The sequence below is a fragment of the Vulpes vulpes genome, chromosome 1 (assembly GCF_048418805.1).
Source record: "Vulpes vulpes isolate BD-2025 chromosome 1, VulVul3, whole genome shotgun sequence".
NCBI classification, from domain to species: Eukaryota; Metazoa; Chordata; class Mammalia; order Carnivora; family Canidae; genus Vulpes; species Vulpes vulpes.
This window is the reverse complement of record NC_132780.1, coordinates 39,371,377-39,399,238: the sequence shown is the minus strand read 5'-3', so window position 1 is coordinate 39,399,238 and position 27,862 is coordinate 39,371,377. Positions and strand designations below refer to the sequence as shown.

The following is a 27,862-nucleotide window of genomic DNA, read 5'->3' as shown; positions in this document are numbered from 1 at the left end:
ATTTTCCACAATGACTGAACCATTTTGCACTCCCATCAGTGCTGCATGAGGCTTCTCTTTTATCCACATCTCACTAATACTTGTTATTGTCTTTTTGATAATAGCCATTCTGGCAGGTGTGAGGTTTATCTCATTATAGTTTTAATTTGCATATCCCTGATGATTAGTGGTGTTGAGCATGTTTTCATCTTGGCCATCTGTGAGTCTTTTTTGGAGAAATGTTTATTCAGGTCCTCTACCCGTTTTTAAATTGGATTTTTTGGGGGTGGACTATTGATTTGTATGGATTCTTAATATAGTTTTGATATTAACCCCTTATTGGTTAGATCATTTGCAATTAACTTCTCCCATTAAGCAAGTTGGGCTTTTGCTTTGTTTTGTTTTCTTGATGGTTTCCTTCACTGTGTAAAGGCTTTTTAGTTTGATGTGCTTCCGTTTATTTATTTTTGCTTTTGTTGTTCTTGCATGAGGAGACAGACACACAAAAAATATTGCTAAAACTGATGTTGAATTTACTGCCTATGTTTTCTTCCAGGGGTTTTATGGTTCCTGGTCTTATATTTAAGTGTTTAATCCATTTTGAATTTTTTTTGTATATAGTATAAGAAAGTGTCCTGTTTTATTCTTTTTCACATAGCTGTCCTGTTTTCCCAATACCATTTATTAAAGAGACTGTCTTTTCCTCATTGTATATTCTTGCCTCCTTTGTCATAGGTTAATTGACTGTATGAGGTGTGGATTTATTTCTGGACTTTCAATTCTATTCCATTGATTTGTGTGTCAGTTTGTGTGCCAATACTGGATCATTTGAGTACTATAACTGTACAGTATAGTTTGAAATCAGGAAGTGTGATGCCTCCAACATTGTTGTTCTTTCTCAAGATTGCGTTGCTCTCTTAAAGAGAGCATGGTCTTTCATGGTTCCATACAAATTTTAGGATTATTTGTTCTAGTTCTGTAAAAAATGCTATGAGTATTTTGTTAGGGATTGCTTTTAAGCCATAGATTGCTTTGTGTAGTATGGTCATTTTAGCAGTATTCTTTCAATCCATGCACATGGTATATTTTTCCATTTATTTGTATCTTTCAATTTTTTAAACCAGTATTTCATAGTCTTCAGAGTACAGGTCTTTTACCTCCATAGTTAAACTTATTTTCAGGTATTTTATTCTGTTTCATATGGGATTTTTAAATTTATTTTCATTCCAATTGGTCAACATATGCTGTAATATTAGATTCTGGTGTTCAGTACTTCCATACAACACTTGGTGCTCATCACAAGTGTACTCCTTAATACTGGGATTGTTTTCTTCATTTCTCCTGCTACTTTATTATTATTGTATAGAAATGTAACAAGCTTCTGAATATTAATTTCATATCCTGTAGCTTTAGTGGATTCATTAGTTCTAACAGTTTTTTGTTGGTGGAGTCCTTAGGGTCTCCTGTATATGCTATTATGTCATCTGCAAATAGTGACAATTTTGCTACTTCTTTTCCAATTTAGATGCCTTTCATTTCTTGGCTGATTGCTGTGGCAAGGACTTCTAATACTATGTTGAATATAAGTGGTAAGAGTAAGCATTCTTGTCTTGTTTTTGATCTTAGAGGAAAAGCTTTTAGCTTCTCATTGTTGAGTATAATGTTAGCTGTGGGATTATTAGATATTGCCTTTATTTTGTTGAGAAATTGTCCCTCTATAGCCACATTATTTTTATTATGAACAGATGTTGAATTTTATCAATTGATTTTTCTGCATCTATTGAAATGATCGCATGATTTTTATTATGTGATTTTTTTTTTATTAATGTGGTGTGTTATATTGATTTTGTGGATATTGAGCCATCCTTGTATCCCTGGAACAAATCCTACTTGATCATGGTATATGATCCTTTTAATGTATTGTTGAATTCAGTTGTTAGTATTTTTTTGAGAGATAGCTGGGTTATTTAAGCATCTATGGACAGGCTTTGTTATCTGATCAACTGCTGAAAGCCAGTGTTGGGAGCCTACAAACAAGTAGCCAATTTACATCTTCAGCGTAATAGCTCTGGTTATCAGGCTTACAGGCTGGGGATCAGAACACTCTAGCTGCTCATTAGTTACCTTTTTAAACTTAAAGTGCTACTAACTTGCCTCAGCTCTCCTAGTTAATGGCCAGCCAAAGACTGGTACTCAGCTTCTTAATTCTTGGATGTCCACTATTTAAGAATATGAAGTTTGCAGTAATGGCTTTGAGTAAATCAAGAGAAGGCTTCTCAAGTTCAGGAAAGAAGTATCCATCTGTGACAGGGCTTCTTAAACTTAACTGATGTGCTCACAGATCATCTTGGCATCTTGCAAAAGTACATATTCTGACTGAGTAGATCTGGTGTAATTGTACTAGTTTTTTATAATAAAATTTTTTTGAATGTTTTGAGATTTAATTGACATATTAGTTTCAGGTATACAGCATAATGATTTAATATTTGTATATAGGGGATCCCTCGGTGGCCCAGTGATTTAGCACCTGCCTTCGGCCCAGGGCATGATCCTGGAGTCCTGGGATTGAATCCCACATCGGGCTCCCTGCATGGAGCTTGCTTCTCCCTCTGCCTGTGTCTCTGCTTCTCTCTCTCTCTTTCTCTCTCTGTCTCTCATGACTAAATAAATCTTTTAAAAAATAATAATATTTGTATATATTAACCCCTTATCACATATACAATTTGCAAATATTTTCTCTCATTAGTAGGTTGTTTTTCATTTTGTTGATGGTTTCCTTTGCTATGCAGAAGATTTTTAGTTTGACGTAGTTCCACTTATTTATCTATTGTTTTTGTTACCTTTACTTTTGGTGTTAGATTAAAAAAATCATTGCTCAGACCATTGACAAAGAGCTTACCAATTTTTCTTCTTGGAGTTTTATTGTTTCAGGTCTTACATTCATTAAAATCTTTAATCCATTTTGAGTTTTTTTTTTTTTTATGGTGTGAGATAGTGGTCCATTTTATTATTTTGTATGTGACTATCTAGTTTTCCCAATATCGTTTATTGAGGAGACTGTCCTTTCTCCATGGCATATTCTTTAGCCTCTTGTCAGCATATAATTGACCTTATAGGTGTGGGTTTATTTCTGGGTTCTTTCTTCTGTTCCATTGATCTATGTCTGCTTTTTATGGAAATGCAATACTGTTTTATTTACTATAGTTTTGTAATGTAGTTTGAAGTCAGGGAGCATGATGCCTCCAGCTGTGTTCTTTCTCAAGATTTCTTTGTCTATTTGGAGTCTTTTGTGTTTTCATACCAATTTTAGGATTGCTTGTTCTAGTTCTGTGAAAAGTGCCATTGGAATTTGATAGGGATTACACTGAGTCTTTACATTGCTTTGGGTAGTATGGTCATTTTAACAATATTCTTCCTATCTATGAGCACAGAATAGCTTTCCATTTATTGGTGCCATCTTTAATTTCTTTCATCAATGTTTTATAGTTTTCAGTGTATAATTCTTGCTTGAATTCATTTCTACAGGTTTTATTCTTTTTGAGGCAGTTGTAAATGAGATTCATACCAGTAATGAACTGCCTTCATTACTGGTATAATAATGAAACATATTTTTGTGTATTGATTTTGTATATTGCAACTTTGCTGAATTTGGCTCTTAGTTCCAAAAGTTTTTGGAGCGGAGTCTTTAGGGTTTTCAATCCATGTTATTTGAAAATAGTGGCAGTTTTACTTATTCCTTTCCAATTGAATGCCTTTTATTTATTTTTCTTGCCTAATTGCTCTGGCTAGAATTTCTAATACCATGTTGGAAAAAGTGATGAGAGTGAGTATCTTGTCTTATTCTTGATTTTAGAGGAAAAAGTTTTCAGCTTTGCAACGCTGCATATGATGTTAGCTGAGGGCTTGTCATATACGAACTTTATTATGTTGAGGTATGTTCCTTCTACACTCACTTTGTAGAAAGTTTCTTTTAAGAATGCATGTTGAATTTTGTTGAATGCTTTTTATGCATACATTGAAGTGATATGGTTTTTTTATTCTTTGTTAATGTGAATCACATGAATTGATTTGTAGATGTTAAGTCCTACTTGCATCCCTAAAATAAATCCCACTTGATCATGGTGTATGATCTTTTTAATGTGTTGTTGAATCCAGTTTGCTAATATTTTGTTGAGGATTCTTGCATCTGTGTCATCAGGGATATTATCCTGAAGTTTCTTTTCTGTGGATTTCTTATCTGATTTGTTATCAGGGTAATTCTGGTTTCATAGAATGAGTTTGGAAATATTCCCTCCTCTTCTACTTTTAGGAAGAGTTAGAGAAGAATTATTACTAAATCTTTAAACATTTGGTAGAATTAATCCTTGAAGCAGTCCTGGACACGTAGTTTTCTTTGTAGGGAGGCTTTTGATTACTGATTCAATCTCTTGCTAATAGTTGGTCTGTTCAGATCTTCTGTTTCTTCATGATTCTTGGTAGGTTGTATGTTTCCAAGAATTTTTCCACAAATTGTAGTTTGTCCAATTTGGTAATAGCGCTCTGCTATCCCTGTGACAGTGGGGCAGGACAGAAGAGGAGGCCTAGTTGGAGGCTCCTGCAGTAGTCCTAGATGGAGATGATGGTAGCTTAACCCAGAATTACAACTGTTGGACCATTTAGAAATTTATTGTGGAGATTTGGTTAATGGGACTCTGCTAATGGATTGGATTTGGGGCAAAAAAAGAAGAGTTACTAGGATTTGGATTTAAGCAACTGGGTGGCTGGGGTGTAATGCCATTCATGGGGTAGGAGATACTTGGAGATAATATTTATTATTATCAGAGGAGTCTGGAGTCTGTTTTGGACAGGTTAATTTTGAAATGCCTGTTAGCTATCTGAAGGGAAATGTCACGTAGCTATTTGGAACTACAAGTAGAAATCTTGAGGGAAGAGTTCAGGAATATATTCCCCACTCCCAGCGTGAATAGTGAATTTCTGCCTCCTCTGCAGAGTTATATTAAGATCCCAACAGATCCTAGGTTCTCCTGCCTCTGTAGGTCCCACATCATGTCAAACATATTAAAATTAACCTTTATCCTACATTAAATTTAATTATAGGTGGTTCCTTAAGAGCTGAGTTGCAATTGACTAGTTTGACATGTTGCATTCTGTAGATATTAAAATATCATCTGATTTTGCACATTTCAGAGGTAATGATTTTTAATGAAGCACAGTATTTTTGGAAGCCTTTAGGAAGCTCCTAGTAAGGATATGGACACTTTAGCACTTAATTGGTAAAGTGAGCTTGCTCCTTCAGACCGCCCCACAATATTTTTATGCCCTTTGAAAGGCACTTAAATAGATTCATTTTACAATCCTGTGTTTTTGTGTCTGTGCCATCCCCCCATTAGACTATCAGCTTGTAGAGGACAAGAACAACCTCAGAGCTTCTAATATGACAGGGACTTACTATTTATGGAAGCAATTAAGTTGAGCTTAAAGAGAAAAAGCCAAGTCTAGGGATCCAGTGTGTCTTCTACCTGCAATTGAGAAAGGGCTCTTAACCTTGCCTTGTGGCATGTGTCATATGGACTTGTTTTTTTCTCTGGCATTCTTCAGAAGGAGGCAGTGTTGTGCAGAAGATTGATGTTGAGGGCTCCAGTCCCAACCACACCCTTTACTAGCTGTAAATCTTGCAACAAGACGTTAATCTCTACAGGCCTTTGAGTTTCTGTGGGCCAAATTAAAGCCATTTTAGTAAAACTCTGTCAGTCTTAAAATATCATATTCTTAAAAAATGTATTCTTTCCTAAAATTAAAAAAAAATTATACATTTTAGGCCTGAGGAAATGTTTCTGGCAATTTTTCAAAGTAGGGATGCAAAAAATCCCTACTTTTGTTGCCTGATACCAGGCTTGGGAAAAGCAATTGCCCTTCCAAATTGCCTCCTGTCGAGAGAAGACCTTGCAAGAAGATGCTTCAGTAATATGAAAAACCTCCTTCTAAGTCCTTTGAAGTTAGAGTGGAAAGGAACTGCTGGCATTCCCAGGTCCCAGGTCCCAGGCTGGCCCTCTGAGACTTTGTGATGCTGCATACCTGCATCCTTTTTGTCCAAGAATTGACTCTGGGCCAGATCTTCACCTCTCATGATGAAGAGGAGACATGATTATGTGCATTACAGCCCCACCTCTGGTGCCAAGTAGCTCCAATGAGCCACAGTGAAATTCAGTCCATCTTGGCTATGCCCCGCTCCATTTGTCAATGGCTCCAAAGGATACTGCTGAGAACTTCAGATTTTATGGGTTTGCAACAAAAATAACATTTGGACAGGGCTGTCAACTAGAAGGTTTACACTTTCTGCCATTGATACATACTGATTTGGGGTCCAGGGGCCAGCTTGGGTCAGGTGAGGTCAAGCTGTGGATGACCTTTGAGTTTCCTCTACCATTTTGTGTTAGAGGGTGGAAGGAGGGACCGTTGAGCTGGCTAGGCCATAGTTTAAAGTTGCCTCCAATTTTCTTCATATTTATCAAGCTGCTGTTATTGCTCTTTGCATGAAGCTGAATGAGAATATGAAAGCAGTTAAGAATACCTGCCTACTTATGTTAGCTGCCTGATATTTCCTTGCACTCAGTTGGCAGGTTCCTCAAAATGAAGAGTAGAGTGCTGAGTGGAAAACAGTGAGTCTGATAGAAGAGGTCAGCAGCAAGCAATAAGCCCCTTAACACTGGGGTGAAAAGTGAGGCAAGTCTGATCCATCCACAGATGGATGCTGGTGATTAGCAAGGTCTGCCACAGATATGGGCACTGAGGTTGGGACTATTCATCTTTTGGAAAGCACAGAAATGTAGATCCTTCCTGACTAATCCATTCAACATTGAATACTGTTCTTTGTAGCAGTTTGACAAAACCATCCAATTGACTTGCTTGCCCAAACTCTCTTCTATAGCAAGTTTGCTGGTATAGTCTTCCTTCTCTTGTCCCACCTTAGTTAAGCCTCAGCCATAGCTCCAGGACCAATCCTAGTTCCTGAAATTCGCTGTTAATTGTCTTACCGTTAAATTTTATTTCTATTGTTCTGTCTGGTTACATAATCCCAATTTATTCCAAGCCCATCTGCCTCAGTTCTCTTGTTTATAAACAGAAGGTAATGTTAATTTGTAAACAGAGCATACCTCTACTTTAGAGTTTTTGTGAGAATTAAGAGAATTTTCATTAGTGTGCATATACTCTGTATTCCCACATTGTGCATGATGTACTAAGTGTTCAATAAAATCAGTTCCCCGCCCTGTCCCCCCATCCTCATAATGAGATTTCATGGCAGCAGAGGTTCTCTCTTACATCATTTTGTATCCCTAGATCTTTAATCCTAGTTGAAGTTCAATTTGCTTTCACTGATTCTCATTTCTCTTCCCAAAAGGTAGGGCATTAGACCTTCAAAGCCAGTGCCTGCATCTCATTCAGGGTTCATGAGGATCTATAATTTATGGTGGTTCTTTGCTAACCTTACAGTCCCAACCTGTGGCATGTACTGGAGATTTAATTTAGACCAAGTTACCTTCTAGATATTCAGGGCTTCAGCCACTGTCAATTTTACACAAGACATCAGCAAATTGAACAAAGTCTTTTCCCCTCTCAACGCTCCAATGCTCCCGACCTCCTCATGCACTGTCCCTTGGCCTCCACTCCTTCATACACCCTAGTGAGTGTGCATAGTGTCCATATCCCAGGGGATGTGTGTTGGGGGAAGCCCAGGGAAAAAAGCCCCGACGGTCCAGTCTCTGGGGCTGGCATCTGCATTATCTGCTAAACAGTGTGCCGAGCTTTTATAGATTTTTAAAATTCACTTGCTTTCTTAAATGGGTTATAACATCCATTCAGGACCAAGTCTAACTAACTTCTTCCTTTCTCATACTGCTGTTACTTTGTCTATCCTTTTCAACTTCTTCCTCTGCTCATCCTTTCCTTTCCAACTTTATTTAGATGCTCTGTCCATTTCCATCCTTTTCTTCATATCCAGCCTCTATGTGGAAATAGAAGTTTCTCCTTATCTCACCCTTTCAGAGATATTTACACATGGCTATGAACAGATCAGATAAACAGGAACTTAGGTTAATTTAATAGAAAAAATAAAATATGGAATAACATTGATTTTGGCCAGTATCAATTACAACCATTCTACTATATTTTACAAAAAAACAACTGAACATTTTACACATGTACAGTATTTTTCAGTAAAAGTGGATTTGGATTTAACAGTGGATCACTAATTAAAAATAAAAAGATAAAAGGAAACAGAAGATAGGACTTTTGTCTCTAGAAGGTTAGAGCATTTGTTAACTCTCCAAACTTTGTACTATCCATTACATATATCTCATTATGAATATATATATTTATACATAATATATAACATTAACTTAAACTTTGAAAGCATTATGTTCTAGTTAATAATATTCTGTAGATAAACGAGGCAGTAACACACTAGTAGTTAAACCAGTATTTCCATGATGTGCGCCTGCATGGTTGGTGGGAAATGGAACACACATTGGTAGACCCCAATGAATTTGGCTGTCATATTAATGGTTATTTGTCTAAAAATACAGACATCATTTTAATATTTCCTATCACAGTAACTTTGTGCCTCAAATAGTATGGGCAGGTTCAGTAAAATGGATTCCTTTGCAGGCAAATCTGGTTTTGCCATCTGCTTGACCTTGCTTTAGGCTTGCACTTACATTTGTCCGTTTAGAGATTGTGCTTTTAAATGTGAGACACTATCTGTCATAATCTGGATTAATTTACTTTCTTCAGGTCAGAAGGGCATGCAGTGTTAGGAAAACAAGTTGCTCAGTAAAATCAACTGATTTCCTAGTCACTTATAAATCATTATGTGACTCAGTATCACTATAATGCCATTAAGAAGATCATTAGACTATAATTATTCACCTTAGGTCAGACATTAACTTTGATGTCTAGGAATGAATATTTTCAAGGTAGGACTTTCACTAGCTTGTTGTTTGGATGGGGACCTTAGCATCCACTTCCCAGTTCCTTCCTCAAATAATCTATGTTGATATCACCCTTGTTCTTGGCTGTGAGGCTAGTGACATCTTGGAAGTGAGGCTCTCAAATCATAAAGCCTGCAAGATGGCTGACCACTCCAAAGCAAATGAGGTCACCAATGGGGCTCTGATATGAAAACTGAAGAAACTTGATATGAATCTATCCTCCCCTAAATAGAGAAACTCAGAATTGGTAAAAAGATCTATCAGGCATCATTTCTAACCACTGATCCAAAATAGTTTTTACATAATTCAGTCTGCTAGATTCCAGGATGTTTTTAAGAGCTGTAGAAAACCGGTGAGGATATTTCCAAGAAAACAGACGATCTCATTGACATCCAGTGGACAGATGTATCATAGCACGGTTATAGAGGGACAGAAGAATGGGAAATAACAAAACCAGGAGGGTACAATCATGCCACCCATGTTCAATTTCCAGTTTTATTTTCTTAAAATGACAAAATAAAACTTCTAATAAGCACCATTGAAAAACGTTGCTTGGCCAACTTGGGCACAAGCTTAAATATTAAATAATTCCATTTCTTAAAAATACAGGACCTTTTAGAAGCTATTGACTCCAAGAGAAATTTCCCGCATCATATCCAAAATGCTTCCCATCACAACAAATGGAATTTTTGATGGCCTTAAAAAAAAGTGCTATGGGGATAATGGCCATATAGCACCAGGAGATCGTGCAGGATCTACAAAGTGAACACTCTGGATTTCAGGGGAGCTGATCAGTCCCAGTTATTTTGTGTAACTTTGTATTCTGTCCATCACCAATTTGACTATGCAGAGTGATCCCATTTGACCAGCTGTGTGTAAAATAACCCAATCTGCAAAGCCAAAGCCAGTAGCAGCAAGTCTATCTGATGAAACCAGTGGAGCAGACTTATCAAGTGAGTATAATGCCAAAACCAGCACATAATGCATGAAGTAAATTATGTGTGGAAAGGATCAATGTTCAACTGTGAAAAACTAAGACAAACAACCCTGAATACAACTCTGCGGGATGTTCTTAATGCCCTTAGGTCCACTTTTCTGCCATTTCCCCAACAGTGGACTCAAGCATGAAAAATGACAGATGCAAGAGCTTTCTCTTTGATTTTGATCTATGTCTGCTCTTGTGATGTTTTTGAAAGATATTTTTAGGCATCTCAAAGGGGAAACAAGCAAGTAAATGCAAAGGGGAAAAAATGGACCTTCAAAACCAGGGCAGGAAATCAAATCATTACTTTAACGTCAAATTTTGGCATCAAATGCTTTGGTCATACAATACTGTCTCTGTGGTTCTGGCTGTTTAGCACTAAACACCCAGTTATAAAAGGTAGGCTTGTTGTAGGTTTATTTTTTTTTCCATTTAAGTTCTGACAAAACAGTTCACCATCTCCCTGTACAAATTTGAAAGAGAGAGAAAAAGAGAGCAAAAAAGAGAGAGGTGGCTTGCTTTTTTTTTTTTTGCTTGTTTTTTTCTTTTTAATAATAATATGGAGTAATCTATAAGTCTACAGGAACAAAGAAATCTAGGATGGCCGCTCAGCCTTGGAATGTACATGTTTTGCAGCAAAGTTGTTGAAGAACCTTCCGCTGGCACAGATTGTTCTTTTTCACTAGCATACAGAAGCCTCCTTCGGCCCAGGACTCTTCCGTTGCTTTTCCAGGAAGTCAGCAAGACAGAGGGGGAGTTGAGGACGAGAGCAGCATGATGTACACACGGAAGAAGGTTTTGATTGGCCAGAGAGGCAGATTGGGGGATTGGAAGAGATCATTGAGGAGCAGTCAACAAGGAGGAAATTTGGTCCACCCAAAGTGATTTCAGTCAACAGCATTGTTTTTCAAGGAGAGAGATTGCGGTCCAGTGGTAAATGTGATTGGTGTCCATTTATGAAAGGAAAAAAAGATTTGAAAAAAGAATAAATTAGAAATCAATAATAATATAAGCAAGGAACTTGTCTTCTCAGGATTACCTAGAGCAGAGAGTATACTGTCATTTATACTATATTTCATTGAGTCCAAGACACTGGATTTAAGATGCATCACTATTTTAAGTGGCATCAAGAAAAAACATGCTTCATGCTTCTTACTACATGGTGACACAATAGTCTCCTCAATTAGAATATTAACTTTGTGCTTATGGAAATATTAGTTAAGCATTAGTTATATAACAGGCTGTTTTGTTTCGGTAATTGTACAGAAACTCTTCCTTTGAAGATTAAACAATTTTTTGAAGCTATTTTGAACTATAATTAAATTCAACACAAGAAGTAGTAACCATGTGGTTACTCAGTGGACTAGACAGCTCTGTGACTAAGTCACAGGCAATGACAGTATGTCATATCAAGCTCCTGGACAAGTGATTGTAAGCTGCCATAAATTATAAGATGCATCTGATTTCAGAGATGTTAAAATGTTAAAAAAAAAAGGTATGTCTTAGAATCATTGAAATATGACTCGTTGAAAGAGAATAAATTACAAACCCATAAATGTAATTGCTATGTGATCTGAAAAGCCTGGTGAGCCATAAGTGATCTCATTATTTAGCTGACCTAAAATGGACGCATTACAAATTATGGTTCTTCATTTTCTACTCTTGCCCACATTCCTGGATACTCCACTTCTACCAAAGTGCCATCTGGCATAACTCATCCCACATTTACCATGGTTTAGAGAAATATCACAGTTAAAATATCACCAACGTGGCCATGCCTGGCATCAAGTGCTATGGGTGAAAATTTCAAGTGATTGTGGATCTTCTGAGTTTAGAAAAATACTCCTCTGTTTTGTTATTAATTTAAAAAGTCTGGTCAGATCCAGCTATTGGGGAACCATATTTTTAAGTAAAAAGTGATATTTCCATGGTCCCTGGAGGGCCATCACCCCAACCCTCTATGCCCATGTCATACGGTGAGAACAGAGCCTGAGTAGGTCTGTGCCATCCCTGCTAGATCAACCCTACAGCCAAGAAACCATGAAAATGCAAAGTCAGCTATGATACTCTGTAGAAATGAGACCATAAATGATCTACATGAGCCATCGTGTGCCCAGTTCTTTCAGACATCTTTTTGAAATTTCGCATAGGAAGTTTTAGAATAACCATACAAGGTCAATAGGATTAGCCTACTCATTTTTACATTGAAGGAAGTGAGGCCCAGAAAAGTTTATCACCTGCCTGAGACCTGGAGCCTAGGAATGAATGACCATATTCTTACTCCTGAATCCATATTCTCCCAGAGCACTGTTCTACCTCTTGTGAAATTTCCTCTTCTTCCCATTCAGTGGAAGACAAAGAATAAAACAAGGGAAGTGCCCTTGTCCAGGAAGACTGTTCCAAATGCAGACTTTATTATTCTCCTTTCATAACAATCCAAGGATATTTAAAAACAACAATGGTTTGAAATGATTTCTTTTTATGTTACTAAGGTACATGTCTGCATAAAGTTCAGGCTCACATTTCAGGGACCCTTCTGTGTGAATTATACCAAGGGTCAAAGTTCACAAAATGTTAAAGTTGTAATAACTTAAATTCACTTATTTATAAATGGGGAAGCTGAGGCGAGAAGATTGAGAGAACTTGGATTTGCCAAGTTGTCAGAGGGAATGGAGTAAGCCAGAGATTCCCAAATCTGGATGCACATTAGAAACATTTCAGAAGCTTCTAAAAATATCCACACTTAGATAGCACCCCAAGACCAATTTACTATGAATCTTCAGGGAAGGTGTATGGTCCTGGCATTTTGGTTGAGAGCCACATGTGCAAAGAAAAGGTAAATGGATTAATGTTTAGAATTAGAAGTCTTCAGTTCTACACTTAGGTCTATCATTAATTCCTTGCCTTTCAGGTTTAATCAAAGATTCAGGTACCATCTGAGTATAATTTACATATCAAAATTTTGAGTAATCCCAATAAAAGGAGTGGCAATAAACTGGCATCTTCACATGATAGAATATTATGCTGCAATTAAAAATGAAGGTTCTGGGGACTTTGTAGACAAGGATGCTTATGTCTAATGATGAGTACAAATAGCAGGATACAAACCTCCATGTGCATGATGTCTAAAAAGCCTGGTCAATAGTACATATGGCAAAGGATGGGAAAGAAATACATGAAAAAACTAATTGGAAAAGATTGCATATTACATTCCAACTACCTAGCGTTCTGGAAAAGGAAAATCTATGGAGACAGTAAAAAAAAAAAATTAGGGGGCAGGGAGGGAGGAAAAGGTAGAGAGGATTTTTAGGGACATGAAAGTGTTCTGTATGGAACTACAATTAGGGATTCATACCCTTATACATTTGTCCAAATCCATAGAATGTTCAACACCAAGAGTGAACGTTAATGTAAACCACGGACTTTGGGAGATAATGATGAGTCAGTGAAGGTTTACTGATTATAACAAATGTAACCACTTTGGTGTAGGAGGCTGAAAGTGGGAGAGGGTGAGGGGGTGTGAGTGTGTGTGTGTGCACGCGCGCGCGCATGTGCTGCGGTGAGGGGGCAGTCAGGGCATATATGGCATCTCTGTACTTTCTGCTTAATTTTGTTGTGAGCCTAAACCTCTAAATTAAAAAAAAAAAACCAAAATTTGTTAATTAAAAAAACCCCCACATAACTAGTGCCATCTTTGCCGGTGGAATGGTAGGTAATTTATTTCTCCTTTTAATTAAAAGAAATAAACCAAAACCCAAACCCAGTGAGGATGTGAATTCAAGATGAATGAGCTCTAACAAGATACTGGGCATGTTCTATCTGACTCATGCTTGATAGTTTATTTCAGTGGAAATATATTTGATCTTAACGTAAAAAGAGGACCCTTTGCTCAGAGGATCGAAATGAACAGTTTGTACTCACCGTCCTTGCAGATGGCTCCCATCTGACATGTCCCTAAGTCTAGGAGATACCCACTGAGGCAGCTCGTACAGTTCTTGAAGCCTGGACCGTTGCATGTCAAACAGCTAGCATCACATCTACGGGAAAAGGTATAATTCATGCTTTCACACATTGTGTGCAAGAAAAGATGTTTGCTATCAACCTCTTAATAATGCTTTAAACTTAATTTTCCCTTTGAAGATGACACAGAAACCTCTTCTTACCAAACTTGCTATGTTTGGCAACATTAAAGAAAATCCAGCAGGTAGACTGATTTTAAATGGGGGAACGCAGTCCTTGAAACAGAAATATTACTTTCAAGGTTTTAAAGTGCTCCTGAGACAAAACCCCAAAAATATTCAAGGTAGGTTGGGTTAAAGCTGCAGGGCAGTAAAATGTAAAATGGTAAGGTAAAATGTGGAAACTTACTTCCTCAGTAATAATTGTTTTGTATTATTTACGGAGGCGGTCAAATAAGGAACTTGGTGATCAAGTGCTAGGGCTGAGGGGGCTGATCCACTTACTTTTTGCAGGATTTGTATCCGTTCTCTGAAGAGTGGTCAAAGTAGTAGCTGAGACTACAGCTCTGCACGCATCTCCCATCCTCCATGAAGTAGCCTTCCGTGCAGTTAATACACCCATCAGCGCCTGGCCCTTAAATGCAAGACAAATGCAAGAAACAGAAACAAAATCTCAGAAGAGCTTGCACAAGGTGCTGCTCCTTGTGTGGCTGGTGAAAATGTCATGTTAAGAGTCCCCATTTCCTATCAGTGCTTTTTTCTTACATTCTGGGGGAGGGGGGCTGCTCCCATTTTAAACTGGACCCATTTTCCAAAAGCACTGTATCTCTTTGGCAAGAGGAGGAGACCTCACTGGGATGTTTAAGTGTCTCAACAAGGACCCAGTGCACATGACTGACTCTACGAAGAATACATGCATGGGTATTGGGGGAGAAGAGGATTTCTCCAGCATTTACTTTACAAGTATCTGGTGGGTTTGTATGAGCGATGGCTAAAAACAAAGCCACACAAGCCAAATCAGAGCCAAGGGAATGAACAACAGGGCTGGGGGACTAGGTACCAGCACAGGTGGCGCAGAAGCGGTGGCAGGGCTGACAGTCCTGGCCATTGAAGTACTGCCCGTCCTCACAGGTGATGGAACACCGGGATCCCTGCAGGCTGAAGACACAGACACAGACACTGTGATCAAGGTGAAGAGGTAATGACTCCCCAACTCCATATGCAACAAATACAGCTACTCCCCGAGACCAGGGGCTTGGCAAAGCTTCAAAGCTGGGGAAATGGTCCCCTTCCCTTCTTTTTATCCTTCCTGATGCCTATAATGACAGCTGTGGTTTGTAGCATGTGCTGCAAGCCTTGTGGATGTTCTTCTTCAGTGTCCGGCTGGCTGGCACATCCCTTCTTTGTTCCCCAACTTAACAACCTGGATGTTCTTAACAGTAATTTATTGACAAAACTCATTACCTAACATATACATCTGACACTGGTGAAATCCAGACATACTATATAACAAATCTCAAAGTTGTTTTCTAATTATAGGAATACATGGTAAAAATGAATTACAACTGAATGAAGGGCACAGTGATCTCTGGCTAGCCTACACTCCCAGGAGTAGCTATTTTTGTTTTTCTGGTCTTTGTTGTCCTACTGGCTGCCATCAAAACAACACAATTGTAATACATGTTGCCTCTATTTCCTAATGTCTTTTGAATTCCAGTGAATAATTTAGTAAAATGACCCTATCTATACTGCTGAATCCCCAAACACTCCAACTCTTCTTAATTGTATTATTGTTCCCAGGTGTTCTCTATACCATATTTTCTCCATTTAGCACTCTTGGTATCTATTGTAGTTGCCAGGATATTGAATGAGGAATGTGTATTTTTTCTCTCTTCTAATTTCTATCAATTGTGATAGCTTTCATAGTGTACAGATTGATTCTTAAAATTAAAAAAAAACATAGAAATTATGACCTTTAATATACAAATATTGGTCACTGAATCAGTAGTGTGATTGGAACTATAGGTTAGCACTTGTAATTCTGTATCACCAGATAGAGGATTCTACAAGATGGGTATCTAAGCAACAGGGTCAAATGGTTTTTATTCTCTTAGACTCTTGGTATTGCTCCAATTCACATCTTATTTGAGTGTGCTTTGTATTTGGATCACACTAACTTGGAGAAGGAAAATTTATTTTTCCCTATTGGAAAGTATAAAATAAACAGGTAAATAAGGATCCCAAACAGGTTTGTTAACATTTTAACCTACTTCCATCCAATTTGATGTGTATGTATCTTTTCTTTGTTCTTAGCCACTATTAAAAAACTTTCAGGTCTCTTGAGGGCAAAATGATTGACCCTCAAAGCCTGCAAGGAAAAGACAGGCAATCTCAAAGAGATGGAGGGCAGCATAACTCAAAGTGTACTCCATTCACAGATCTTACTGGCCAGGGACAGATGTCACTTAAAAAGCCAATAAAAGAAAATCCCTTTCTGTAGAATTGGAAAAAAGGACATTGCATTAAATGGATCCTTTCGTGGGAGGAAATTGGACCACCTAAAAAACTTATCAAAGTTTTTTTTTTTTTTTAAGCTTCCCAGTTTTCCTAATAAAGGACATTCCTTCTGAGGTTGGAATGTATTCAGCATGAGACAGAGGCTGTGCTGTGTGAGGAAGGAATGGACGTAGAGTGGGTCGTGCAACAGAGCAGGCACCATGTACACTCTGAATCCTGCTGCTGCTTCCAAAACACAATGGTGGAGTGGCTAACCAGCCTGGTAGGGTGGACACCTGGGTTCTTTCTGTGATAAATTGGCTAGGTCAGAACTGTGCTGTCCCACATACTTGAGCCCCAGTGACTCCCGAGCACTTCAAATGTGGTTAGTGTGGCACAAGAATGGAATTTTAAACTTTATTTAGTTTTAATTAATTTCAGTCTAAATCTTACAAATTGGCCCTTGGCTCAATGACTGGCCAAATTCTGAGTAAGTCTGGAACACCCTGGCTATGTAAAATCTACTTTGACTAAACTTTGTAAAGATCTAAATAGAAATCAAGTATTTATCAAACACTACTGTTCCAAGTTGAGATGTGCCATGCACTTTAGAGGTAAAATGCATACCAGATTTCGAAGACTTGGTATGACAACAAAAAATGTAAAATATCTTGCTAGGTCTTTTATATTGATTACATGTTGAAATGATAATATTTTGAATATATTTGGTTAATATTTTAAAAAATTTCACCCTTATCTTTTTACTTCTTTTAATGTGGCTGCTGCCATATTTAAAATGAACATACATGGTTCTCGTATTTCTATTGGGAGTGCTGGTTAACTTACTCAGTAATATGTTCCCTAAGAAATACAGTTGACTTGGCTCTTGAACAACATGTGTTTGAACTGCACGAGCCCATTTATAAGTGGATTATTTTTGATAAAGTACGGTGTTCTAAATATATTTTCCTTATAATTTTCCCAATATTTTCTCTTTTCTAGGCTTACTTTATTGTAAGAATATAGTATGTAATATACGTAACACAAAATATGTGTTAGTTGACTGTTATTTGTAAGACTTCTGGTCAACAGTAATTGGTAGTTATATAGTTAAGAGTAACTTAAGGAATTAAAAGTAATATGTGATTTTCAACTGTAGGAGGATGGGGTCTCTAACCCCTGAGTTGTGCAAGGGTATAACCATATAGAAAATAATCATAAATCATCTTTTATTTCTCATGGGCCAGTTATGTGTCTGATCCCATAGCTGATTAGTAGAAAACAGTTTGAGCCCCCGTCTATCTTGTCTCCCTTCTTTTTTATTAAAAAAAACCAATCTGCTCCTCCAAAAAGAAGATTGATATTAAGATTGAAAATCTTAAGATGAAAGGTACTAATAAGCAAATTAATACTGAATGCACTTATGAAAAAACCCACAAGACAATCTAAATGAAAATGATATCCTGAGATATATATTTTTAAGATTTTATTTATTTGAAAGAGAGAGAGAAGAGTATGCACAAGTGGAGGGAGGAGCAGAAAGAGAAGTAGAAGCAGACTCCCCACTGAGCAAGGAGCCTGAACCAGGGCTTGATTCCAGGACCCTGAGATCTTGACCAGAGCTGAAGGCAGAATCTCAACCAACTGAGCCAACCAGCGGCCCTGATGTTCTGATTTTTTTTTTTTAAGATTTTATTCATTCATGAGAGATAGAGAGAGGCAGAGACATAGGCAGAGGGAGAAGCAGACTCCCTGCTGGGAGCCCAATGGGAGACTCATCTAGGACCCCAAGATCAAGACTCGACCACAGGCAGTCAACCATTGAGCCACCCAGGTGCCCCCTGATGTTCTGGTATTAATTAATATGAAGAATCACCTGCCTGGAGCCTGCCCAGTTCACCTCTCCAATCAAAGGTGGAAACAGAGACATTCTCAAGACTTAAAAAGATTGAGTGCAGCAGATTTCCGGCTCTCTGTAAATTTAGAGTCCAACTCCTTGCCCAACAGAGGATGGTCTGACTTTCTCTGTGGATATCAAGAGGCTACCTAGTTCATTTGAGCCCTGTGTTGTTCTCCTGCAGAATCTGTCAGCTATCTGGCTTCAGTAATGAGCAAGTCATCCAGTCAAGAAAAACATCTCCAGGTGTTAAATCTATGTGCATACCACAGCATAATGGAACCAAGCCTGAGGTACTTAAGATAAGAGAATGATTGGCTATATGGAGAGAAATAATAAAGATAAGGGAAGAGTTTCCGACCATCAAAGGAATGAATCAGGAGGATTAAATATAATTCATTGGTATTACCCAAACAGTAATCCTTGACAGGGGCACTGCCGGTCATAAAGCACTAGGAAAGCCTCTCAGATAGCCATTTTTATTTTCTTGTATCTGATCCATCTTTTCTGAAGGAAATTTTATTTGGTTTATAAACCTCTCTTAGCCAAGATGGCATCCAATTTCTCACATATAATGGTAAAGATAATGCAAATAGCAATCAAATGTTGGAATGGGAGTCAAACCAAGGTGATGGTAAGAGGATAATTCATTTACATATTTTATTTACATTGAGAAGCTCCCTGGGCTGTATGACTTGACAAGATCCTTCACTCTCTTACCTTAACCCATCCCTACATTCTGTACAGTTCTGGAATTCAGTACACGTCTTGCAGTTTTCACTGCATTTCCGGCAAAGATTTTTCTCTGTTAAAAACAAAAAACAAAATGCATACACAAAAAAGTAACAAGGTTATAAATCAGTTGGTCAGTTGAATTCCATAAAAGGAGGCAGAGACATTCTAATGTTTGCTAACATACACGATGGTATACATACCTGGCCTTGAGCAGAATGTTTTGGGAACAGCTCCCACATTGAACATTGGCTATCACTTCTCAGCAAAGCAAACAGAGTTAGGAACTGCAGCACTGGGAAATGTGGGAAATGCCTGACATCTCTACCATTTTGCAGATGAGGGAACTCATCTTTAATTCTTTGTTGAATGGTTGATTGACCTTTCTCCCCCTTCTTCTTTTGCTTTGTCCCAAGCAATATTTCCTAACTCCCAACACTGAGAATCACACTAACAAATAAGCTGGGGCAAGGCTACTATGTGAGGGTTGAGAAGCAGTGTGGAGGCTATGGAATGGAAAGGAAGGCTTTCCCCGGGTCCCCCATACTCACAGCTTGTAGGACCACTCTGACGAACTAGACCAGAAAAGGGAATCTACATTTAAGACTGCAGGTTAAGGGCTGACCATTTATTTCTTGCATTGTCAAGAATAGTGTCATGTACTTTATAGTGGCTGTGCCATTGATATGTTATTAATTATAGTTCAGATATATCTGTATTCTGGAGAATAGAAATATACTGGATTAAAACAAATACCTCTGAATATGGCTCTCCCATTTAATACCAAAGACTGATCCCCATTGGGGAAAACAGGGCAAATGCATACCTATTCCATAATGAAAAATATTGACTTGTTACATCACTGAGACCAAATTCTTCTGGATACTCGATACCTTCTCTGAGATGCAAATGGATTATAACCACATATGTGTTAGGTTTGAATGAAGTTTTGTTCATAAGTTTCTTTCTCTCCATCTACTCTTTAAATGTTGGTGTTCTTTAACATTCCACAGAGAAACACTGCTTTAATGGATTCCTGTAAGGACTTCCTGGGGGTGCACCTCCTTTCTAGATTCTGAGCACCCCCGCCAAGAAATATGAAGTTCTTTATAATCTTATGATAGCCTTCACATGGTCTTCCCTTCACTATGCCATTGAGACTTCTGGACATGGCATAGGATCTGAGGTCAGAGGACCTAGTTTTGAATTCTGCTTTTAGCATCTCTAGGGGGCAAGTTCAGAGTCTGTTCTCCCACTTATTGAATAAATATTACAATGATGCCAAGTTCTCTCAGCTTGTCTTCAGGGGTTAATGAAATTACTCAAGGGAACTATATGAATTTGAAAGCACTGTAAATGTGTTGGCAGTAATTATTACTAGTCACTACGTTTTATGTCAACAGACTCATTTTAGGAGGAAAATATAACAAAAGTCAGTCACACACAAGGAGAGAGAGAGGCAGAGACTACTATCAGCAAAGCCATTGGTTGAACACCCTTCCTTCACTACCTACCTCCCAGGCTCTGGGGTAACAAATAATTCTATTATCTTGACCCTTTTATACACCATCTCGAAACAAATTCCTTTTCCAAGATTCAGCCTTCTTGATAGAATTTTGAATTTTTTTTCAAGAAATACTGCTTATTTCTGGGGATCCCTCAGGCTCCTTCCCCATTCTTATCTTTCCTTTCTCTGTCAGGTTGTAGTTTAGTGTTCCAAATCTGGGGGGAAAAGAAACTATAAGAAAATCCTACCCATGGTTCTACAGGGTAAGCTGAGAGACTTCGACTGCTTTGGGGAGAAATGCCTGCCTTTGGGTCAAGGGACTTTGATTTCTTAAGAAGCAACAGTATACACTTCAAAATTCTTGCCTGATTTCTTAAAAACAACTCTTGTTCATTTGAGCTTGGGTTTTCTTCTTTCTTAGGTTGTGCCGAAACAGGAAGTATCAGTGTCCTCACTATGACAGTGTGATATTTACTAAGACAAATTATGAGAATTCAGAAATAAAATGGCCCTACCAGAGCTCTAACAGGTACGAGTACCCAAGGATTACATAATTCTCCAAGGAATGTACCTTTGTCTGTTTCCTAATGATGACTGATTAGGACCCAACTCCCTGAAGTGACATGTTAATTTATAGATTTTTGTTTGGTAACATTGCAAATGATGTCTGTGTGGATACTGCCCCCCCCCCCCCCCGCCAGCTCTATTTGTATTGCCAGGTAGGAAATTATTCATTTTTAAAATTATTTTAAGATTTGTGTGGAATCAGAAAAGACCCCGAATAGCCAGGGGAATATTAAAAAAGAAAACCAGAGCTGGGGGCATCACAATACCAGATTTCAGGTTGTACTACAAAGCTGTGGTCATCAAGACAGTGTGGTACTGGCATAAAAACAGACACAGATCAATGGAACAGAATAGAGAACCCAGAAGTGGACCCTCAACTTTATGGTCAACTAATATTCGACAAAGGAGGAAAGACTATCCCCTGGAAAAAAGACAGTATCTTCATTTTTTAATTGAAGTACAATTAACGTACAATGTTATATTAGTTGCCAATATAGAATATATAGATTTGATGATTCTATATATTACTCAGTGTTCACCACGGTAAGTGTAAGCCACATCTGTTACCACACAATGCTATTACAATATTATTGACCATTTTCCCTAGCTGTGCTTTTCATTTCCACCACTTACTTATTTTATAACTGGAAATTTGTACCTCCATCTTTTTTTGCCAATCCTCCCAGCCACCTCTGCTCTGGCAACCACTAGTTATTCCCTGTATTTAAGGGTCTGTTTTTTTTGTTGTTGTTGTTAGCTTCCACGTACAAGTTAAATCATATGAAATCTGTCTTTCTCAGTCTGATTTATTTCACTTAGCATAACACTCTCTAGGTCATCCATGTTGTCACAAATGGCAAGATCTCACTTTCTTGTATGGCCGAGTGTGTGTGCATGTGTGCACATACACACATGTACATACAGACACATGTTTTTCCTTCAGATAGCAAATTTATTATTTTTTAACAAGTTTTTAATTCCAGTGTAGTTAATACACAGTGTTAGAGTAGTTTCAGGTATATAATATAGTGATTCAACACTTCCATATAACACCTAGTGCTCATCGCAAGTGTATTCCTTAATCTCCATCACCTAACTCACCCATCCTCCACCCACTTTTCCGCTGGTGTTGCCATCAGTTTGTTCTCTATATTTAAGAGTCTATTTCTTGGTTTGTCACTTTTTCCCTTGATCATTTGTTTTTTAAATTCCACAAGTGAGTGAAATCCTATTGCATTTGTCTTTCTCTGAGTGACTTATTTTACTTAGCATTATAATCTCTAGCTCCATTTATGTTGTTGCAGATAGCAAGATTTTATTCTTTTTAATGGCTGAATACTCCATTGTGTGTGTGTGTGTGTGTGTGTGTGTGTGTGTATCCATCTAAAAATTATCACTTGGGTTTCTTGAATACCTTGGCTATTGTAAATAATGTTGCAATAAACATACGGGTACATAAATCTTTTTTAATTAGCATTTTTGTATTCTTTGGGCAAATACTCAGTGGTAGGATTACTAGATTATGTGGTATTTCTAAAATTTTGAGGAAACTCCCTACTGTTTTCCACGGTGGTTGCACCAATTTACATTCCCACTGCAGTGTATGAGGGTTCTCTTTTCTTTACATCCTCACCAACACTTGTTACAATTTCTTGTTTCTTGACTGGTGTCAAGTTCTTGAGAGCCATTCTCAAGTGTGGGGGAATATCTTATTGTGGTTTTGGTTTGCATTCCCTAATGATTAGTGATGCTGAACACCTTTTCACACATCTGTTGGCCATCTGTCTTCTTTGGAAAAATGTCTATTCAGATCCTCTGCTCATTTTTTAAAAAAATTGCACTGTATTTTTGGTGTTGAGTTGTATAAGTTCTTTATATATTTTAGATATTAAGCCCTTATCAATACATTTGCAAATATCTTTTCCTATTCATTAGGTTGCCTTTTTATTTTGTTGGCTTCTTTTACTGTGAAAAAGCTTTTCATTTTGGTGAAGTCCCAAAACAGTGTATTTTTGCTGTTGTTTCTTGTGCCTGAAGGACATATCCATTAATATGTTGCTAAGAGTACCTTTCAAGAGATCAATGCTTATGTTTTCATAAAAGGTCTCACATTTAGGTCTTTAATCCCTGTTGAGTTTCTGTGTGGTGTAAGAAAGTGATCCTGTTTCATTCTTTGGCAGGCAGCTGTCCAATTTTCCCAGCACCTTTTGTTGAAGAGATGGCCTTTTCTTCATTTTATATTCTTGCTTCCTTTGTCATAGATTAACTGACCAAATAGATGTTGGTTTATTTCTGGGGTTTCTATCTTGTTCCATTGATCTATGTGTCTAGATCAACATGCCAGCACTATGCCGTTTTGATTACCTTTGTAGTAAATCTTGAAATCTGGGATTGTAATACCTTCAGCTTTTGTTCTTCTTTCTCAAGATTGCTTTGGCTATTCAGGGTCTTTTGTGATTCCATACAGGTTTTAGGATTAGGATTATTTTTTGTAGTTCTGTGAAAAATGCTCTTGGTATTTTGACAGGGATTGCAATGAATCTGTAAATTACTTTGGGTAGTATGAAGACCTTAGCCATATTCTTCCAATCCATGGACATGGTGTATCTTACTACTTGTTCATGTCATCTTTAATTTCTTTCATCAGTGTCTTATAGTTTTCAAAATACAGGTCTTTCACTTCCTTAATTAAATTTATTTATAGGTATTTTATTCTTTTTGGTGCAATTACAAATGGGATTGTCTTTTTAATTTCTCTTTCTGCTACTTCATTATTAGTGTATAGAAATGCAACAGATTTCTGTATATTAATTTTGTATCCTGAAACTTCACTGAATTCATTTATCAATTTCACTAGGTTTTTGGTGAAGTCTTTAGCATTTTCTATGTATAGTATCATGTCATCTGCAAATAGTGCTTTTTTTTTTTACTTCTTCCTTACGAATTTGGATGTCTTTTCTTTTTCTTATGCGATTGCTACAGCTAGGATCTAATATTATGTTGAATAAAAGTGGTGAGAGTGGATATCTTTGTCTTGTTTTTGATCTTAGAGGAAGAGTTCTCAGTTTTCATTATTGTGTATGATGTCCATTGTGGATTCGTCATAGATGGCTTTAGTAATGTTGAAGTATGTTCCCTCTAACCGTACGTTGTGGAGAAGTTTTAACATGAATTGGTGTTGTAGTTTGTCAAATGCTTTTTCTGCATCTGTTGAGATGATCATGTTTTTTTTATCCTTCCTCTTGTTTATGTGATATATTGATTTGTGAATATTGAACCACACTTGCATCTCTGGAATAAATTCCACTTGATCATGCTAAATGATTTTTTAAATGTACTATTGTTGAGGATTTTTGCATCTGTGTTCATCAGCGATACTGGCTTGTAGTTTTCTTCTTATATGATATCTTTGTCTGACTCTAGGATCAAAGTAATGCTGGCCTCATAGATGAATTTACAAGTTTTCTGGGTTTTTTGGGGGAATAATTTGAGAAGGATAGGTATTAGCTTTTATTTAAGTGTTTTGTAGAATTCACTTGTGAATACATCTGGTCCTTGATTTTGGTTTGCTGGGAGTTTTTGACTGCTGATTCAATTTCACTACTAGTAATTTGTTCAGATTTTCTGTGTCTTCTTGATTTAGTTTTGGAAAATTGTATGTTTCTTGGAATTAATCCATTTCTTCCAGATTGTCAAATAGGTTGGCAGATATTTTTCAACAATTTCTTATAATTCTTTGTATTTCTGACTTTAGCCGACTTGTCAAGAAAAGAAAAACTCAAAGATTTATCAGTTTATCTTTTCAAAGAACCAGGTCTTGGTTTCACTGATCTCTACTTTTTCTTTCTACCAGCTTTGGACTCTGTTCTTTTTTTAGTTCCTTTAAGTGTAAGGCTAGGTTCATTATACAATATTTTCCTTGTTTCTTGAGGTAGGCCTATAGCACTATCAATTTCCCTCTTAGAACTGCTTTTGCTGATTCCCAAAGATTTTGGATTGTTGTCTTCATTTGTCTCCATCCATTTTTTATTTCATCTTTTGTTTTCACTGACCCATTGGTTAATTAGTAGCTTGTTGTTTAACCTCTGTGTATTTTTTTTCCCATTTTTCTCTTGATTTCTACTTTCATACCATTTAAGAAAACATACTTGATATGATTTCAATCTTCAAAAATAAGTGAGACTTATTTTATGGCCTAAAATGTTATGTATCCCAGAGAATATTTCATGTGCACTTGAAAAGAAAGTGTATTGCTACCCGAGCTGTTTTTTGTTTTTTTTGTGGGGTTTTTTTTTTTTTTTTGCATTCCATTTGCATGTTTTTTCATCCCTTCACTTTCAGTCTGTATATGTTGTTAAGTCTGAAGTGGATTTCTTGTAGGCAGCATATAGATCAATATTATTTTCTGACTCATTCACTGTATATCTTTTGATTGGAGCATTTAGTTTGTTTACATTTAAAGTAATTATCATAGATAGGTACTTATTGCCATTTTGTTAATCGTATTCTGGTGGTTTTTATAGTTCTTCTTGATTCCTTCATTTTTCTCTTGCTATCTTTCCTTGTGGGTTGATGATTTGCCTTAGTGATATGGTTGGATCCCTTTATTTTTTGGGTATATTACAGGCTTCTAATTTGTGGTTATCATTGGGTTATATACTGAGTTGATGGTTGCTTATGTTCAAACACATTGTAAAACTCCATGTTTTATGTATGTGATGTTTTATTTTACATTTTGTTATTTTGTGTCTCCCTTGGCTAATTTTTCTAGATATTGATTGCACTACTTTGTGTTTTAAACTCTACACTGGCTTTATAAGGGATTAATCTATCTTTACTCTGTTTGCATCTACCCGTAAAATTTTTTCCTTTTACTTTTTTTCTAGTGATGGCCTATTCTTTTCACTTAAATAATTTCCTTTAACATTTAAGGCTGAGTTGGTGGGATGAAATCTTTTAACTTCTCTTTGTCAAGAAAATACTTTTCCTCTGTTTTGAATGATACCCTTTCTGGGTAGAGTATTCTTGGTTGTAGGTTTATTTGTTTGAATATAGCATGCTACTCTCCTCTGGCCCGCAAAGTTTCTGCTGAAAAATCAACTGATAGCCTTATTGGGTTTCCCTTATATATACCTTTTTGCTTCTCTCTTGCTGCTTTTAAAATTCTCTCTTTATCACTACCTTTGCCATTTTAATTATTGTGTGTCTTGGTTTGGATCTCTTTGGGTTCATCTTGTTAGGGGTTTGTTGTTCTTCCTGGACCTGAATGTTTGCTTCTTTCCCCAAGTTAAGGAAGCTTTTAGCTATTATTTCTTTAAATAAGTTTTTTGCCCCTTTTTTCTCTCTCTTCTCCTGGGACCCCTATAATGTGCACATTACTATGCTTGATGGTGCTCCAGAGTTCCCTTAATCTATTCTCAGTTTTTACTCTTTTTTCTTGTTGTTCAGCTGGATTGGGTTGTTTTCTATTACCTTGTCTTCTACATTACTGATCTGTCCTGCATCTTCTGATCTACTTTGATTCCATTTATTTTTATTTCAATTCTGAAATTCATCAGGTTTGTTTTGTTTTGTTTACATTTTCTTTCTCTTTGTTGAAGGTCTCACTGAGATCCACTGCTCTTTTCTCAAATCTAGTATCTCAGTGAACATTACTTTGAGTTCTTTATCAGGCATATTTTTTATTGACTAATTCCTGTCTCCTCATTTTGTCCCTGTATATGTATATATATATTTTAATGTAGTAGGACAGTCAGCTATGTCTCCTGGTCTTGAAAGTAGTGGCCTTGTGAAAGAGGTCCTGAGGTGTTCTACAGTGCAACCCCCCACTGGTTACCAGAACCAGACATTCCTGGGTGTGTCCCCTGTGTGGGCTCTCTGTGCTCCCATATTGTGACTAAGTTGCAACTACCTTCAGCCCAGCCAGCCACAATGATCCACTTTGTGGATGGTGTCTTGGGTAGGTTGAGGCCTGTCTGAAGCAATGATAGGCTTAGTGAATTGGGCCAGCAGTAAGCTTAGCTGCCTGCAATTGTCCTTCTGACAGAACCACAGGTACCCTGAATGGCAGGCCTTACTTCTTGCATAGCCAACTATGAGGTTCCACTGCAGGGACTGCAAGTGTGCTATTATATGAGCTTGTCTCCTCCCTCCCTATGGCATGAGTTACTCTGAAGAGACACCTTCAAAGTAGATATGTTGGGGCACGAGCCAGTTTGAAGGGAGGATGGCTGAGTTGAGTTGGACAGGGAAGGGCACACAGCTACAGCAAAGTAGATGATGAGTGTTAACTACCTCTCACAAACATCCAGCTATCTAGGGCTTGGAGAGGGGGAGAGGAATAGCATGCACCTGCACTTCTGTTTCTAGTGAAATATTCTGTACATCTCTGTCAGATATATTGGCAGATTAGTCAATATATCTCCTTCATATCAAACTGCTGCCTCTGTACTGGTTTGGCTGAGTTATTTAGTATGCTGGATCTTTAAGGGTTATGGGAACTCAGTTTCCTATTGCCTTCAGGCTCTCCTAGAACTAAGCCCCCTTGGAGTTAATATCTCCTGTTTTCTAAAGCCAGACATTGTGGGGATTCAACTTCCTTCTCCATGCTTGTGATTTCCCTCCTGGTAGTAGTTAGTGGACCAGGGGTTTGGTTTCCAACTATGTCTCCCTCATTCCTGCCCTTTTCAAAGTGGCCTTCTCTGTATAGTTAACTGTGGCAGGTCTGTTCTTCTAGTCTTCAGGTGGCTTTCAGAG

General features: G+C 37.4%; 1 protein-coding gene across 3 annotated transcripts in view; it reads right to left on the bottom strand.

Annotated features, from left to right (window-relative positions):
* PCSK5 (proprotein convertase subtilisin/kexin type 5) overlaps positions 1–27,862 on the bottom strand; it is a 449,210-nt gene that overhangs the window by 129,710 nt on the left and 291,638 nt on the right. For 2 of the 3 annotated variants that reach the window (XM_026001533.2, XM_072762655.1), the window contains exons 17-20: positions 19,021–19,105; positions 14,968–15,065; positions 14,412–14,541; positions 13,870–13,985 (exon numbers count right to left, since the gene is read on the bottom strand). In XM_026001533.2, coding sequence (XP_025857318.2) covers positions 13,870–13,985; positions 14,412–14,541; positions 14,968–15,065; positions 19,021–19,105 — 429 coding nt within the window. Of the gene's footprint in view, positions 1–8,054; positions 10,673–13,869; positions 13,986–14,411; positions 14,542–14,967; positions 15,066–19,020; positions 19,106–27,862 lie in introns of those variants that run through there. The other variant, XM_026001535.2, reaches the window with a different exon arrangement.